The 18,035-nt window shown below is 44.0% G+C and overlaps 1 protein-coding gene across 1 annotated transcript; it reads right to left on the reverse strand.

Moving 5' to 3' along the window:
- Positions 1-14,000: 14,000 nt before the first annotated feature.
- Positions 14,001-17,754, reverse strand: LOC122619975 (insulin-like growth factor 1 receptor). Its single transcript, XM_043797217.1, has 7 exons — positions 16,986-17,754; positions 16,272-16,809; positions 16,061-16,208; positions 15,604-15,999; positions 15,324-15,540; positions 15,014-15,270; positions 14,001-14,944 (listed from the first exon to the last, which is right to left on the reverse strand). The coding sequence occupies exons 1-7, from the start codon at positions 17,553-17,555 to the stop codon at positions 14,446-14,448; spliced, it is 2,625 nt and encodes an 874-aa protein (XP_043653152.1). The 5' UTR covers positions 17,556-17,754; the 3' UTR covers positions 14,001-14,445.
- Positions 17,755-18,035: the final 281 nt, after the last annotated feature.

Here is an 18,035-nt window from a genome sequence, read left to right on the forward strand (position 1 = left end):
TCATGGCTGGGCTTAGGCATCTTAAGGCTCGGTCTTGACATTTATTAATCGTGTTTGCCTGTCGTCTCGGTTCCTCGAAGGAATTCCTGGGCATGGAACGATGGCAACAGGGGAGGTCATGTGGAAAATATATTTTAATTAAGTTAAGAACACCATATAGGTTGAGAAATATTCTATTGACAATTAATCAGCGATAAAATCAATGTAGCATCAAGTTAATAAAAAGTAAATGCAAGTACTTACTTATTGCATTATTGCATCCTTACTTTTTGATTGTGTTATCAATAAAGCATCAAATATGTCAGATGTATGGACAGTTCAACACTCCCACTGCCACAAACTGCAGCTTGGACCCAAAAGAGACATTAAGCCATTTGTGTCTTCATCTGTGGGTCCCAATCAATTTGCAGCAAAGTGAACCCGAACAGAGTCAACAATCATTTTGCCAAAGATGTCTGGGTTCTTTGCCCGATTCCCGAACACATTTGTCATTTGAATTAACCGAAAAACTCAGGACGCTTTCACTGCGCCCCGAACAAATTTATCATTGCCTAGTTTCAGGCACTCGATGCTTTTTCCCACCGCTTTTCGTCAAAAACTAAGCCGGTCTGGCACACGTCAAGTGGATGGGTGGGAAATAGGAGGCGGTTCGGAAAATGGGATGAATGAGAACCCTTCTGTGAGTTCATTAGCCCCCAAATGGGTTGAAATAAGGCGACGGATGAAAAAGACTGCTGAGAGCAACTGCAAAGAAAATACAAATTAATAGCAAATTAATGAAATGTCGGCGGTACCGAGCAGGAGGAGCGGCAGGAGGAGAACGACAAGGAGCAGGAGGAGGAGGACATCATGGCGAGTGGATAAAGTTGGGGCTAAGAATCAGCCAACCCGAAAAACGGTGCACAGCGCAAGAACTGGAAAATGTGTCAAGCCAATGTCCGCTGACTCTTCACGTGCCCTTACCAAGTGCACTGAAAAAAATCACTCAATCAATAGCCTCTTTCAAAGATTCAATATAAATAGTTTTAAGGAGAAAGTTTCTTTACAAAGAAATGTCACAAAAAAAGCACCAGTTTAAACGTTACCCTTTACACATACTTCCTTGGATTTTTCCCTGTGCACCACGACCACGATCTACTGCAAGAATTTGCAGTAATTAAACAATTTCTGCAACCCTCCAGGGCGAACGTGAGGGAAAGGGGTGAGGTTCAAGGGGTGGGGGCGCCTCGGCAGCTCGTTCATTACGACAATTTTTCAGCTCAAGAGTTGCATTTTGTTTGCGCTAATATCCGGTAGGGGCTCCATGCCGCCCGAAAGCCCCTCGACGGTATTCCTAAGCTTCCCCCACTTTTACGACGCTCTCAAATGTTATGAGTGCCAGCAAATTAGCTGAAATTACCGCAGCAAAAGGGGGCAGAATGGCAAAATGACGCTCCTAATTGTTAAAGCGAATTGCATTGCCTTTTTCCTCCACTTAAAGATAAGGAGCAAGCTGAAGCGGAGCCGTCAGCAGCTCACCTTGATCCTTAAAGGCGCACAGCTCGCAAACTCGAACAAATTGGGCGCCCGTCATTTCGTGACACCAAAACCTGCCACATTAATTTTCCCCCAGCAAATGTAGGCCAAGACAAAGAGGGCTCGGCATCTGAGAAAGGAGAGAGATTGAATTAGACAGGCTACAAGGCAAACGAATGCGGCCAGCGCCTAAGCAAAGACGCCAACTATTTAGCTTGGCCAAAAAAGGACATCTCCTTTCAAGGATAATAGAAATCAAACAAGCCAAACAAAATGGGAGCATCCCAAGCACAGACTGACCACGTACTGAGAAGCAGGAGAGATGGGTGTTGCACACATGTGGAAAAAGGAAATCCCCTTATCTGCCCCAAAAAGTGACCTTGAAGAGGCAATCTTAAAGATTGCCGAATTAAGGATGTGTTATTTGTGTCTTTGCACTTGGGTTAGATACTAAAATGAATAGAGTCCCAAAATCAAACTCTGAATGCTTTTGGCATATCGTTAGAAATTTACAAGACAAAAAAGTTACAGCTTTGGATTTTTTGAATTATGAATTCGAGTTTGCTATGTATACATGTATCTATGTAAATATAATCTGTAAAGTCGAAAACGCATCCATTTATCTGTTACAAAGCTTACCACGAATATAGAATACCCTTTTACTATACGAGTAACGGGTGCATAGCAATAACAACAGCAAATGGAATTTAATTCACAAAACAAATTACGCCTAATTTGTTTCTTTAAAAAGTTCCTTGACGAACACAAAAATGTCTGATGATGATAATATTCAGTTTATATTCATGAATACTACACCCAATGGAACGTCTGACAAACGTAATGCCCGACTCCTCGAGATATTTTCTTATTGAGACTCCCAACCCCACCCCCAGCTGTCTTCGCCATTCTTGACAAACTTTTTCACCTGCCTCAATCCTTTTCCCCGTAATTGAATGCCATTAGATGTGGCGTATGGCCCCCGTGGATATATGCGGGTATTTCACTCGGAAATGTCCCCAGCTGGGCGGGGCCATCACTCACTCACTCATTCACTCATTCACTCAGCGGCAATGCGATTACATAAATGTCACATGGACCGTGGGGCATAATCAGGTGGAGCTGGCAATGAACCGTTACGCAGAGGAAAAGCCAAACCATGGAAAAATTATGTGGATTGGGAAATAGGGAAAGTGAGGGAGCGAAAAGAAAGCAAACAAAATGCCCGATAAAAATGCGCTGGCCATCAATCAAAAGGAGCATTCCAATGGGCCACGAATGCCGAAAAAGTGCTGGGGAAGCGGAAACGGAAACGGAAGCATAACGAGCCCGTGTACAAAGAATGTTTTAGGTAAGCCAAACAATGGCCGAAAAAGGAAATGCCTTCGGTAAACGTTTAGCATGTGTGTTTGACTGTGCTGGTGACAATAAACAAACTGGCCAACAAATAGACGGCCTACAACTTTGTTTACACAAACACTTGGGCAGAATGTCGGCCACATTGCGTATACGCCACCGACAACAGAAACAACCGCACAGAGCAGGCCTAACCCGAGCTCCATGGGCGGGGCTCGAGGGGGGGCCTGGTTGCTGTTGTTGCTTGAGTATTTACGGCCTTGGTGGTAAAATGAAACACCCTCCAGGCAGTCGAGCAGCATCCACCTACAAACAAGCAACAACAACTCAGCACAGGCCACGTCACGCGGCACGAATCAGAGGCACAGGTTACGCGGGGGGCTTGATAAGTTTTAAAACTATTGTTAAATAAATAATTTATGGCATATATCTAAGCCACAAAACATATTTACCTAAGAATGTATAACAAATAAGAATTTACAGGAATATACAGAGGTGCGTACTAAGAATCCACAGCCCGTCTAAGCCTATCCTTTGGCTTCACTCACGAAGAACTTCTGGAACCACGCGTGTCATATGCAAATGTGGCTTACTTACGCCTCACACGCACACTTATGCACGGACAATTGCTGGCAGCCATGAACCATGAGCTCCATGAGCTCCATGAGATCCATGAGTTTCCCGAGCCCTCCAGCAGCCATCGTATCGCATGTGTGACAACTCAACTCAAAGGAATTTATAATATGCAGCTAATTTATCATTCCCTTTTGCCGCAGCGGCGGGGAAAGGTAGAAAGTAGTGGGAACTATGGCGAGCATCTAGATTTTCCATGCCAGATGAATGAAAAGCAACCGTAAACAATGCACATTAAGGAAACTCAACAGTAAAGTGCTGATAATTTGTGGCCGAGCCACGGACCAGTCGAGTTATCGCACATCCACTTTTAGTGCCCGTGGATGATTCGCTCCCGTCGAGTTTTTGTGGCTCGTTTTGTGGCAAACTATTATTCTGACTGCTGCTGGTGTTGGCCAGCTTCATAAAAGAGGCAAACTGGAAAATTGCGAAACTAAAACCAATAGAAGGAAAACTCATTAAAAGAGTACAGCGAGCGGGTGCAAAAATGTGTCGCTTGTATTTTGCTATATTTTGCTATATGCTATATGCTATATGCTGTTGCTAGTGCGCAAAAAGTGTTCGCTCGCAAATAAAGGAATTTCCAACAAAAGTGCTATGGCAACAAGAATATGGGATATGAGAACAAAAATGCAGCACACCGCAAAAATACAATAACTCATTCAAAACCCAATTTGTTTCCGGCCTGTTTCCCCAACGAATTAATTATGATATCAGCATAACAATTTGCATAACCTCAAAACGAAAGCCAGACATGCACACCACGCCCATCCGAACTCGAATACCATACAATGGGATGCGTTGGTCTGGGGGATGCGGATCAGCACTGCAGGATGGAAAGCGGGATAGGGTAAAGGGAAAAGGGGAGACTCGCAAATGAAATAAAGCTCGTTTTCCCAACTGCCATATCAGCTCGGCAGATGTATAGGCAAAGATACAATACACGTATAACGAGGAGGCCCAGCAAACAGCCCCAATCTCCACCAGTTCCGCATCACACAATCTACAAACATTCAGCAAATAGTTGATTGGGATACCCTTCAACTGGTGTATGGCATTTAGAAAAACAAAAATAATAGAAAACATTCCTTTCATGTTTCTACATTTTTAACTGCCTTAGTAGATGCATCAGATGTACAGCATCAGATCTTCAACAAAAATGGCATAACACTAGCTTAAAATGTGGAATTTGTCCAGAGGATTTACGAACAAAAGAACAATTAAAAATAGCTATAAAATAATAGAGTGTATTTCCCATTTAAGTATCCTCTTTTATCTGCATTTCTTCCTCGTTGTCCATACCATCAATTCACTGGATTTTTTACACCCAGTCTCAATGCGGCAGTGTGTCTCTCTTGGCCTGATGAAATTGCATAATCGCTTCCAGTTGTTGCACAATTATTGAAATGTCTGTTGTGCGTGTGTGTGTGTGTGACCCTTTGGGCGGGGGCTGAGCGGGAGGTACCCCAAATTGGGGGCGATGGAACCGCAGAAAAGGGGCGAAATCAAGAAGGGGACGTGGGAAAACCTACAAGGGGTTGGGATACCCAACGAGGCGGAAAATTCAGTGGACGTCAGTGGAGTCATGCAAACGCAAACAAAATGCCATTTTTCGGCGTGCCAGGAAAAGCAGCAAGAGTGGTTGCTAACTAGCAATGTTGTCGGGAAATCAAAAATGTATAAGTGCCACGCCACTTAATTGTTAGGAACTTGCCCCCAAGGAGAAAAACTAATTTGGCGATTACATTTTGCCAGCCATCATTGATATCATTGGAAAAGTGAGCGGCCTGAAGCGATGGCAACAACATGAACGGGGAGTCCAGGAATGCAATGAAATATGGAATAAACTATTATTCAGCATGTCGAAAAGCTGGAAAAACTGAAAATCTCATTTCACAGACAAGAAAATAAAGGGAAAACGACAGCTAGCATTGACAAGCCAAAGACAGAGCCCATTGAAGCGGGGGAGTAGGGAACTTGGCACAAAAAGGCAAAACCTGTCAGTTTCAGTTAGCCATTCAAGAGTCCCAGCCAGACAGACAGAATATCAGAGGAGCAGGCATCGCAACGGGGCAAAATCGAAGGCAACTCGGTGTGCAACCGCTCCGGGAAGGACTGTGCGACCGCTCTCACATGCAACTTCCGTTTCCGATTTGCCTTTGTGCAGTTTTTGCCATTTTTTCCTTGGCTCGAGATGTGCTCAGCACTGTGGGAAATCAGTGGTAACCAGCCAAGGACAAGACATTTCGATGTATTCAACCTGTTGGAAATGAATAATATGAAAATAACCAGTTCGGAGTTTACGCTCTCTTAAATATTTATACTTTAACCGCTTAAAAGTAAGTATCTTAAGCAGCATGTGATCCAATTAATCCACTCCATCCTTTGACTTTCTGTGAGTGCAACGTTTAGCCCCTGGACCAGTGGCGTGGTAATGCTGCTTGGCCTGTTAGTGACACGGCCGTTGATTGGTACAACTAGAGGCGACGGTTGCCAGATGTGGCACGAGTGTCGGTTACCATCGGGGTTACCTTCAATGGACTTGAGCACCGGAGGAGCACAAAGCCAGTTCCTCTCGCTTGCGGATCTGCCAATGCTGTTGCTGTTGCTGTTGTCGGGTTAACCAGGATGAGGTGTGCCCCTTTTGTGTGTGGCGCTCTACACATGTTCCAATGCCAAAATCATGTTCAGTTACTTTAAGGACGACGCCCTACTGCAAACTGGATTTTACGGCAACTACGACTATTTTAATGCACTGTGGCTTAGAATATCCTTGAGGTTTGGTTAATTTGAAGGCATTTTTGAACTTGCACAAATCTGTTGGAAAGTGTAATGTCACCACTACATGTTCACCCTTCAACGAGGCAGCAAGATTTCCCTTTTGCCATTTTCCGCTCCCACCAGAAGTACTTTCTACTCGACTTTATGCTTCACTTTGCTATCCCACAAGTTCCACTTTGACAGAGGAACTTCTTACTTTTCCCTAATACCAATTAGCGCTTGGCCCTCGCTTTTCCCTCCGGTGAGCACTCCGCACCGCCAGCACAGAAAATTTATTCAATTATCTCTAGCCAAATGTCGGAGGAGTTGCATTGTGTCGCATCAAATAAAAGTCGCCTGCGCTTTTATACAAATTAGTTTTGCCCACAGCAGCAACACGGAAACTACAACAGAAGTGTCAGAGTCGCGACCAAGTAAAAAATAAATGCGGCTACAAAAGCTAAACAACACCATCAACTTAATAAATCCCACACTGCCAGGGAGTCGACTGGATGGCTGATTATACAGGTAAGCCCAAGCAAACTCTGAAAGAAATATAGAATAACATTTTGGTTAGATTTTACTGGCATGCAAATACGGTGGTATTTCATTTGTTTATGCCATTCAAATGTAATTTAAGAAGCATTTTGTTCTAATTATGTATACATCTTCCTTTTATACTTGTTCTTGTTCTAAATAAAAATCATTTATATATCATATAATATTTCATATATATTTCCACTCGTAAGCGCTTAAGGCTAAACAAAATTCATTAACAGAAAGAATTTGTAATTACCCTTTCCTGATAAGGAGATAGATACGCAGCCACACAAAAAGGTAGAGAGAAAGCAAAAGGTTGCAAACCTGTCTACTTTCACCCACTTCTTATTAGCAACTTACAGCAAAGTCCTTGTTTTCTTTTCTAACCATAATAAAAATGTCAAATTGCGAGAAAGGCAAGAGAGTGTAACTTGCAAGTGAACTGACTATGCGACTTCGATTCACTTTGATAATCCGACAATATCGCGTATTCATAAGGATTATGGCCGTTGTGCAACGGAAGGCGCCAGTCAGCAATTCGTAGTTGGAAATTTTTTAATTAAATTTATATTTCTCTCAGAGTGGCCGGAACTTTGATGACGTGAAACATAAACACAAAGCCGAAAATAGAAACGCGGATAGGAAACCATCTCGAAAATAAAGCGCCAAGAAATAAAACACCAAGTGGAAACGAACAAAATAAAAGGCTTGGTCGCAAAAGTTGTGACGAGTTCGCCGAGGAAACGGAATGCCAAAGTTTTTCAAAGCATCGCCAACAAACTAAGCCCAAGTCAACAATTGTGTTCAATAATATATAGATAATATGAAGTCTAAGTCTATGCACTTTCTTTCTTCCTATCCAATAATAAGAAGTAAGCATATAAAAACCTTTTAAAAATTAAATTAAACTAAATGCTGAGCTCTGGATACACTATCAGTACATCCATCGTCCGTCTGCACTTACAGATGGAGTAGAAGTGGCAGTGAAAGTCGCTGGTGGATTGAGGACCTGCCGGATGTCGACGGGAGATTGGGGCACAAATGAGCAGTTGCACCACAGCAGCCAGAATCCAGCTAGGAAATGCACAAAAACTTAACCTAATGAACATTAAGATAATGCAACAACATCAGCATCAGCCTTGCAAGGAGCCACCAGTCCCTTTCCCAGTTCTAGTCCAGTCCAGGTTCCCCCCTTTCGACTACGTATTTCTGCATTCGACCTCAGCCGCAAAACTTTTGCTTGCAACTAGCTTGTGAAGAAGGACAACAAACTTAGCACAGTGTGTCTCACGTAATAATATATAACTAGAATGTGTCCAAGTTTACTGATCAACTTATTAAGCTACTACTATAACCATATACAAACAGTTTTGTAGAGTCTCATAACCAATATATTCAAAAATATATAATTAATGTTAGCCACAATTTTACGAAATAGGTTGAAACTAATTAGCACTCACTACAATTTATTATTATATTGTGAAAATCGAATGATTTAGTAAAACCTTCAAATAACTTTACAATTTTACACTTCGATTCCACTGTAAAATGCCGGGGCGAAATGCATTGGCCAAAAAGTGGAAGGGAAACTTGCGTTTGCCATTTGCCAGTTTGCATTCAGCATAAAGTTTTTAGCTTATGTTGTGATTTTTATGACCCAAGAACGCAGGGCATCGAGGGCCCAGGAAGTGAAGAAGTGGCCGGCAAATGAAGATAAGTTTTATGTGGCGCGGAAATTAAGAACTTTGTTTATAGCTCGGGCCAATGTATGTCCGCTTGCTGATGAACCAAGCAACATATGGAAGGACGAGGACGAGGAGCAGGACGAGGACGACGACAAAGTTGGGGATGAGAATGGACTAAGTGAATCGATCGAGCAGACAAATTACTTGCGTCTCGGTGCTAACGACCTAAAACCCCCCCCTACGTGGCGCCATTTGAAATGTGTTATTAAATGTATTAAGAATTCATTAGCTCGAAGGCCTAACAACTGAAGTTTCGAAAAGGCAGTGTCAATGGCGGATGCTTAAATATGCATTAATTTTATGCAGATGGCATTAACTTTTGACAAATGGACTTTCTAGAGTGAGGCCAAACTAATGCTGGAAACGCCCTGGATTTTCCATAAAGCCAACAACAAAGGCTCAATATTACTTGAATTTCTTGATTGAAACAAAGGCGGCAGGGAATTATACAAACACAGGGGCATAATAGGCAGGCTGCTCGACTTTAAGATACCCGTTACCCAGTTAAGACTAACTTGTGTCTCTTGCAATATCGAGAAATAAATGTGTGGACGATTTACCTATTTTCTATGAATTTAATACACCCAGCCTATAAGTAACGGGTAAATGGATAATTTAGACCTAAGTTAAAGTAATTTGCATGTACGTAGTTAGCAAACTAATATGCCTTTCAATGACTACATACAACTTTCACTCATACAACTCTTGAAAGCCATCCTCTCATAGAGAAAAAACCAACTAATTAAGTTACAATTGCAGCCAAGGGAGCTCAAAGAAAGAGTAGAAGGAAGGGTATGGAGGGAGCTGGAGGGAATCCCAGCAAAAGGCAAGGACAAAACACAACTTAAACCATATAAATGTCGTCAGGCAGCTTTCAGCAATTAATTATCCGCAAAGTTTTCAATTACAAGCCAATTACGCCCTTCCACCATCCTTTGCAAAAACACACGCGCATTCAGGGAACAGTGGGATACTTTAATAGCAACTCACTACACTCCTAACAATTGGAAATATACTCTGATTGGCTTATTGAATATGGCTATTCCGTTATTGATAAAAGTTTTAATAAAATTCGATTTCAGCAGCTGAATAGTTTAACGGAGCATTGCATATTAAAGAAAATGCCCTTTAATGCTAAACACTTTTTGTTTATATTTTATATTACATAGATTTAGAGTCAACTATTGAAACTATTGCTTGATCAGCTTATCATCTGCACCAGTATTCACTGTACCGCCACTGTCACGTGCAGCAGCGTTGAATGACATTTTATTGAGCAGCTGCGACATGGGTTCCTGCTCCTCTTGCCATTCGTGGATAGTTCGTGGATTCCAGTGGCCACCCCGGAAAATCCATCCTGGCCCCTTTCGGTCCATCAGTTTACCTTTTTGATGGAGTTGTCAACTGTCAGGCAGAACGAATCGTTGTGCCGATGACACGTTTTGCCAGCGCATCATGAAACCTTGATGACGCCAAAATGAATGCGTCCTGCCATAACGGAAATGGAACAAAAACCGACCCGAGTGGGCGGAAACGGAAGTGTGGGTGCGAGTAGAAACATTCGCAAATGGCTGACAAATATGACGCCGCAACAACAATGGCAACTGGTTTTGTTCATATTTGCAGACAGACACTAGCACAGGTGTAGTTGGGCGGACACGGGGGGAAACGGCGACAAGTGCAAAAGGATATTGGTTTTTGGGGAAAAGCGGTTTATTGACATTTGCAATGCGTGCATAGCACTTAATTAAGGTGTAATTTTCAATATTGAACGCGCGTTAGGCAAAGCAAAGTTTTTGCAACGGCTTTGAATAGCAAAGCAAATGCAAAGCAAACAAAGAATGTTCAATACCGGCATGGTTGCTTGCAATATGGGAGGAGACCTATTCTTGTTTGTTAAAGGAGGTATTATGACTAATGCTTACCTATCCTAATGTAAATCCTATATATAGACTTGACTATTTAGGAAGTCTAGACGTTGATCCACTCGATCAGGTCCTTGTCAAGGGTGAAATCTATTCAATCACCCAAAGCTGTCGGCCTAGATTTTCCCATTCATAATTTCCACTTGTCATGTCCCGTTCCACGAAATCGTTTAGCGCAAAAAGTGGAGCAATGACTGTTCATTGTTAGACGCCGCTGAACCCGACGAAGAGAAAAGCCAAAGGACCTGTAGTTATTGGCTGCCTGTCTCGACAAAATAATAGCCCTAAATAAATCGTCAAATTGATTTCACTTATGTCACACACACAAGGCTACCCAAATCAAGAGCTCAATGGTGTGGTAAATTATTCACATCAAATTGACAAATTCTTGGCGGGGCTAAATATTTTCCAGAACAATTAGGCGAACAGCTAACTACTTATCTGACCTCCGATTGTTTTCATGCTCGGCTTTTTATTTAGGGGAAAGTTCAGTGCCTGATTAAAAACTATTTTCAGCGCTTTTCATTATTTATGGAACACAAGCAAACCAAACACATGTCGGGCCGAAAGCCACGCAAAGCTTTAGCCCCAGTTGCAATTAAGTTCTCCCGACTTACATATAGAGAACACATAGCACGGAAAAACTGTTTGCTTTACCAAAATGGGTATATTATTGTATTACTCACTCAATTACAGACCAACAATCTGTATTCGGGTAAAATGAAGGGGCTACGTTATTTCGCAAAATTCTATATTCAAAGGGAAAACATTTTTATGTATGCTAAACAAGCCGAAAGTATTTTGAATAAGACAAATAATGTATGTAAATATGTTCTGTATTATTGTGTTTCTCTCAGTGCAAGAAGAACGCGGTGCAGCCAAATGAGAATCCAGACGTGTCGGATGGAAGTCCTTTGAGTTGAGCTGGTCCTGGCCAATAAACTTGGTTCCTGCCTCAGCACATTTGGATTTAACTAAAATTAAAATCAGCTGCTTTCCGTCCCCCCAACCCTCCAACCACCCAACGTCCCGCCATCGAGCACTTTCCCTCCGGCTGTCACTTAGTGCATGTCCTTGTGGACTAAGTGACCGTTTCCCACACATGCCAGTTCATATTATCCGGGCGCATTTATCTCGCATTGCCAATTGGATTTGTAATGTGACTAAAGCCAGACAAAACGACAGGATAACAAAGCAATGGCAATGGTCATTGAAAAGGACAATTGTGTGTGCGAGTCGCGCATTTCGAAGCTGACGAACTGCTGACCTGAAGATGGGGTACAGTTGTGTTTGTGGGGGAATCGGGGCTTAGTAGGTCGGGGATTATCCAAAGCTCTTTCAATATGTCGCAGGAAAAAGGACTTGACCTTTTCCGTGGCCTGGAATTGTATGTATGCGCCGTTTGGTAGCTGGATTTCAGGGACTTTCAAAGATAGAACATGTAAAGTGCTAAACGTTAGTAAATATATACATACTTATGGAAAATGATTCATATACGCTTGCTTTAATTTGTTGATTTTTAAATTTGCATTTTCTATCTACATTAAATTGGTTTCCCCCAGTTCTGGCCACAACTTGCATACATATGCAGCACCACAGGCACACTCGCACAAGCTCCGAAGGTGTTCAGTATATATCAATGCCTCAGATCCGAACTAGTGCACATCATTACCATTACCGTTCCCAGACTGAATGCACTAACCCAGCACTCGCAGGCCGACCCCTACCAAATCCAAATTCGAAAACCCAGTGTTTAATGCGCCGATGGTGAAGGTGATGCCGACACTTTCGTTTCTCCAGTTGTGGCAAGGACAATTGAGGAGCGCACACACGTGGATTGGCGAAACTGGCCACATGGCGGGTTATTGGCCAAATTTGGCTATGTCAAAAAGATCACATGGTACCTGCCACGTTGGTATGTAAAACAGTAAAGTTATATACTCATGAACTCAAAAGGATAAGCAGAGAAGCTAGGCTTTAAAACTTTCCAAACAAGCTTGGAAATCCAAAAAAAGGCGGCATTTTGCAAATTCTCGGAGTTTAACTAAAATGGATAAACGGACTTTAAACCAACTCCTTTTGAACATCACTAGTCAGTGTTGCGGTGCACTCAGTTTTATTGTCCGCCTGCCCGACTGACGGACGGACAAACGGGCAAACGGACAAATGGACAGACGGACGGACGGACAGACGGAGGAACTGCTAAACTGACGCACTGACATCGACGAACCGCACCCAAAGTGCTTGGCCCGGCAAGTGCATAGATAACAAACGAGTGCAAGGATAACGAGGCTACACGGCAAGGACTACGGTTACAAGCACAGCTACAGCTGCTACTACAACTGCGTCTGTGGCAACGGAAATAACGCGAAAAATGGTGCAACAGCAAGGGCGTGGAGGGGAGACAGTGAAATATTGAAATACAATTGGTTTAGGATAAGATCACACACAGCCCCATATCTCTTCCTTCCTCCACGAGGACCAGCAAGGCGGCACTTAAAGACGGCGCCAAAGGATGTGGCATAAGTGGTTTTCAGTTGCCCAGCATTTCGCTTTCAGTCCAGCCAGTTGATTTAAATGGGCTACATCAAATATTGAAAAAGCGATTAGCTGTTCAAAACTTGAAACACTCTCAGCGAAATGAATGAGGTTTGCCAGCGGGTAAAAAGCACTTGAACTTAAACTGTATGAGCTTGGCACTCTTTAAAATTTGTAATTGGGAATTTTATCATATAAATATTTAAATATACGATTTATTTTTGGTATATTATATTTTTCTTACATTTGTGCTTGTGAGTTTCTCGCAGTCCAGCTTCCACAGTACAAGAAGGGATAGTCGTCAGGTAACCCGCTTCGAAGTACTTTGCTCGCGACCTCTAAGGTAGTTAAATTGCGCGTCAGTGTCAGCGGCAGAATTGAAATCCTTTTCCTCTGCAGGCACTCTGAGCGTCCTTAGCTCGCAGATCCCCGCTCCCCGCTCCCTGCGCACCCCTCACCGCTCATACTTGGTCCTGCGTCAATCACGAACCGCTTTTCCCCATTGAGTGGGACACGTTTTCACGGAACTTTTCCAGCTGCGCCGAAAACTTGGCCACAAACAAGGCGACACATGACACGTACTCGACTTGACTCCACTCCACTCGAAAGCAAAAGCATCGTCTCGACCAGGTCCTTTTCCACCCAGCTTTCGGTGGCGGGGATTAGTTCTAGTTTTTGTCAGTGTTTTAAAGTTTAAAGCTCTTTTGCGGCATATTTGCATATTAAGTGGCATGCGTTGGAAGTTCACAGCAGCCTGCTGTTGTTAGTTTCGCCTAGGCTTATGCCATGGCCAATCTCGAGAGAAAGGTAACCGCTTTCCGAACCACGTTGAGGATCTCAAAAATCACTGCTGTCAGTGGGGGTTTTTCCGTTTGAACGCTTTCTGGCTCTGGCACACATTGCCACATTGCAAGGACGTGCGGCTAAGTCTGTTAAGCTGGTAAGTCAAACTAGCATGGATTGATGAAAACATTTGGTCGCTTGTCAAAGATTTGTTTGGGATTTACACATTTACAATACACAATTACATTTGGAGGAACTACAGTCACTTGACTTACAATACTTAGTTGGGCCCATATGACACGGCACACTCTTAGGCATTTCAACAGTTGATGAAATAATTGATGATAAAAAGCATTAAAGCTGTTCAGTCTAATGAAAATCAAAGTACAGGCTACAAAGAACTGATAAATATTCAAAACATAATGTAATAATTACACAACTACGCTAAATGTATCTTGTGAAATTAGAGGTAAGCGGTCCTTCCTTGTCAAGTTTTTCGGAACCATAAATACAGATTTAGGAAGGTTGAATACGTGATATAGGTTGATATAGCAATGTGGTTTCCAATTGCATCAAGTCTTCAACACGCCTATCGTCATATGGGTCTAGCATTTATCACTTGCCAGCTGATACAAAAGGGCTCGAAAGGGCGATCAAACACCCTTGATGAATCGCTCTAGTTGGAGGCTGGCGGTCTTGATCACAGCCTCCGCCGGAGTGGAGCACCCGTTGACCACGCCCTCGACGCAGGCCCGTATAGTGATGCGGTAATGGGTTTCCGGTTCCAGCTGGGAGACCAAGTAGAAGTGCTGGGTGCCCTTCAGTTCGTAGCCACTCAAGGGCTCCTCAACGACGCATTTGTCCTCCACTTGCTGGACCACGGAGGCATGGGGGTCCTGGCACTTGGGCAAGGCATGTCGGATACGGTACTTGTGCTGGTCCAGGTCCTGGAGATCCCGTTGATTCTGTTCCATAGTCAGGCGGTACTTCTCGTAGTTAATTGCGGCTTCCCTCTCCTTTTTCAAGGTGGCATTTGTGGGCGCCGGAGTGGTTGTGGGCGGTCTGGTGGGCTCTTCAGTCTTCTTCCTGGACAGCAGTTGCTCATAGTCGATCACTTTCTCGAACTCCTTTCTGCGATAGTCGTGATGGGGTCTGTAGAGAGTCGCGCAAGTATATTTTCAATACTCCAATTTCAAATAAAAGTATATTTTCTGTACTCACGAAACATAAATGAGATTGGGCAAGGCATCCTCGTAGGTGATTTGCTCTTTGTTGTAGTAATCCTCGTCATCCGGCTGAGGACCTGAATAGTAGGGCAGTAATCCAACGCACTCACAATCGCTGTCCTTAGCAACTTCGAGCTCTACATTCGCATAATTTTTGTCCTTTACCTCCGTGGTAACATTGTGCTTTTCGGCGGTCACAAAATAGTTTTTAATGACGCCATTCGGACGACTCGGTGGCCACCAGTGCAGAAGCTGGAAAGGAGCAAGCTTTTTAGGCTGAAAAATATATTTTTCTAAGCACTCACAATCTGGGAACTGATTTCCGAGCTGCCATATATTCGGAGCACAGGACTCGGCCTGTCGGGCAGCGTCTGGAAGTAGCCGATTTTCGAGTAGGCGTCTATCTGAATATGGTACTCGGTTCTGGTGAGGGTCTTCACAAAGTATGCATACTGCGTGTAGGGCTGCAGACCGCTTATCACATGGCGTCGACTCTTGTTGGGCACAACGTCCATCAGCCAGCTGCCAAATTATAAACGGAAACACTATAGGTAAACTGCGTTGGGGCGATGAGTCCACACCCACTTGTCATGACCGCAACCATGCCGACCATCGTACATAGTCACGTTTTGCACGGGGGCTTCCTTGTAGTGATACGAATATCCTATTAGAGTTTCCATGCCCTCCCAGTCCATGTAGTCCATGATGATGCGTACCGCAGTGGAATTAAGGTCCTCCACTTTGGGATTCAGGGAGCGCACCGCCTCGCCACAAATCACGCGCTCGCCGTTCGAATTGGGTGATACATCTGCCACAGATATATTCTCGCCGCTTTTTAGGGAGCCCTGTAGCTGCTGGATTTTGTCGTAGCACAGGCGGGGATTCAGGTGAAAGAAGAGCCTACCGTTCTGAATGATCACCAGGTGATTCGGTGGCCAAATGTGCTCCAAATGGTGGTTATTCACCACGTACAGGGCGTATCTTGAAGTAGCAGAAATAATAATATAAACCTTTAAATACGATTGTAGCCCCATAAACAAACTTGTTTTCCACCAGCTTATCCCCTCGAATGGCATCTAAATTCTGCAGAAACGTGAGCGCCATCAGCTGTGCAGAGTGTATGACCTTTAGATATCCCGTGATCTCTTTCACACTGGCCAAAGCATTTTCCAAGGCATCTACAATTTTTTCTGGAAAATGAAGGAGACACCTGAGTTATAGAGAACGTACCAATCATCTATGATGTAACACACCTTTAATATTAGTAAGCTCGATGGTAAGTGAACCGTTGATGGTGACGCAGTCCTGTAAAACTTCCAGGTCCGCAGCGCTCTTCACGTGAAAATCGCCGTTGCACTCCACCTGGCAGTGGACGATGCCCTTGGCGTCCAGGTACTCCTTCTGGTTTCCCGGGCACTTCTCCACACACTGATAGCCGCGTATCAGGGGTATCCTTCCCAGTTCCCGGCACTCCCTGTGGCCGATGCACCTCCTCCCGTTTATCTCATAGCTGGCGACACACTGATTGACACATCCCATCCTGCCCTGGTAGTTGGCACACAGGGAGCAGTTTTGGGAGTAGCACCCAGTGACGCAGTTGTGATCACAACATTTTCCCCCACTATCACATCCACTCTGGCCACAGGCAATGGGGCAGTCCCTAAGTCGTGGGGGTTGGGGGCGAAGTTGTGTCGTGTTTACGTTCCAGCAACGCTGCGAGGAGTTTCTAATGAACTCGAAGTCCGCTGACAGGCTGCCGCACAAAGGACACTGACTTTGCGGCCTGTTGTGCTATGGGTAATAAGAAAGTTAACTTCAGCAAACAGAACTCTAAACACTCAGTATATATACCAAATGGCAGGTACACATCACTGTAAGTTATTTACTTGATTTTGCATAATATTAAAGAACATATTCTCAAGTGTTAATGCTTGGGTGTAGCCCATAAGAGATAAACAACCACTCACTTTGAGGGAAAAGTGCTGCCGAGTAGCATTGCCCATCAGGTACATCCAATCGACGGTTTCCACGAAGCACAGCAAGGGGTTCGATTCGACGCGAATGAAGCCGCTTTGGATGCGCAGCAGCTCCACCAGGCCGAGCTCCCTGAGATTCCGATTCTCGTAGACCACCAGGGAGTACTGATCGAACAGCAGCTGCTGACCCCGGATGATCCGCAGTCGGGGGAATATCGACTGGAGGCTGGTCAGACACGAGCAGCGGTACACCATTAGGTAATCGCTGATCTCGGTCACATTGCTAGCCAGCGATGCCAGGCTGTGGTTGCCGGCTTCATCCGTCAGATCCAGATCCAGATCCACATAGGCCAGTCGAACGTGACCCACCACGTGCGTACAGTTCTGCAGTTTGCGCAAGTCCGCAATCTCATTTATCTCCAGCGATCCGCAGGCGGTTTGGTCATCGGATCTGGCCAAAACCGGCGATGCGGCGCCCAAAAACAGAAATAACAGCGGAACAGCAAACGAGATGGGGATGGACATGGGTGTCGGGAAGGGAAAGGGGAGCAGATGCCCCATGCTGCCACCTGACACTTCCAATTGAGAGCACTTGACCCGGGCGTCCAAGGGGGTTTCCAATGGATCAATTAGCGCGCCCGCTTGAATGTCAATGTCGTTTTTCTCGCCCGATCGATCGGCTGAAATATATTTTTCGGTATTTTCTCCGCTTTTGAAGAGAGCTGCGTTCGCGGCAACGGTTCGATTTGGACTGATCTGATGGCATTCGAACAGCGTTCTGTGCCTTCGATCTCTTTAATTAGCCTCTTCTTTCGGTATTCACTTTGTTTTGTTTTGTTTCGTTTGGTTTTGTTTCGCACTGTTGTTTCTTTTTTGTACGCCGTCTTCGTTTTCTAAACCCTTCGGCTACACCAGCGGAAAACGAATAGTGTATATTAAAATATTAAAAACCCTCTAAATGTGTAGAAAAACCCAAACAGCTGCTATTATTTCATTGAAAGTAGGTGAACATATTGAGTAAAAAACAGATAAGCATAGATA

The sequence above is a fragment of the Drosophila teissieri genome, chromosome 3R (genome assembly GCF_016746235.2).
Source record: "Drosophila teissieri strain GT53w chromosome 3R, Prin_Dtei_1.1, whole genome shotgun sequence".
NCBI lineage: Eukaryota > Metazoa > Arthropoda > Insecta > Diptera > Drosophilidae > Drosophila > Drosophila teissieri.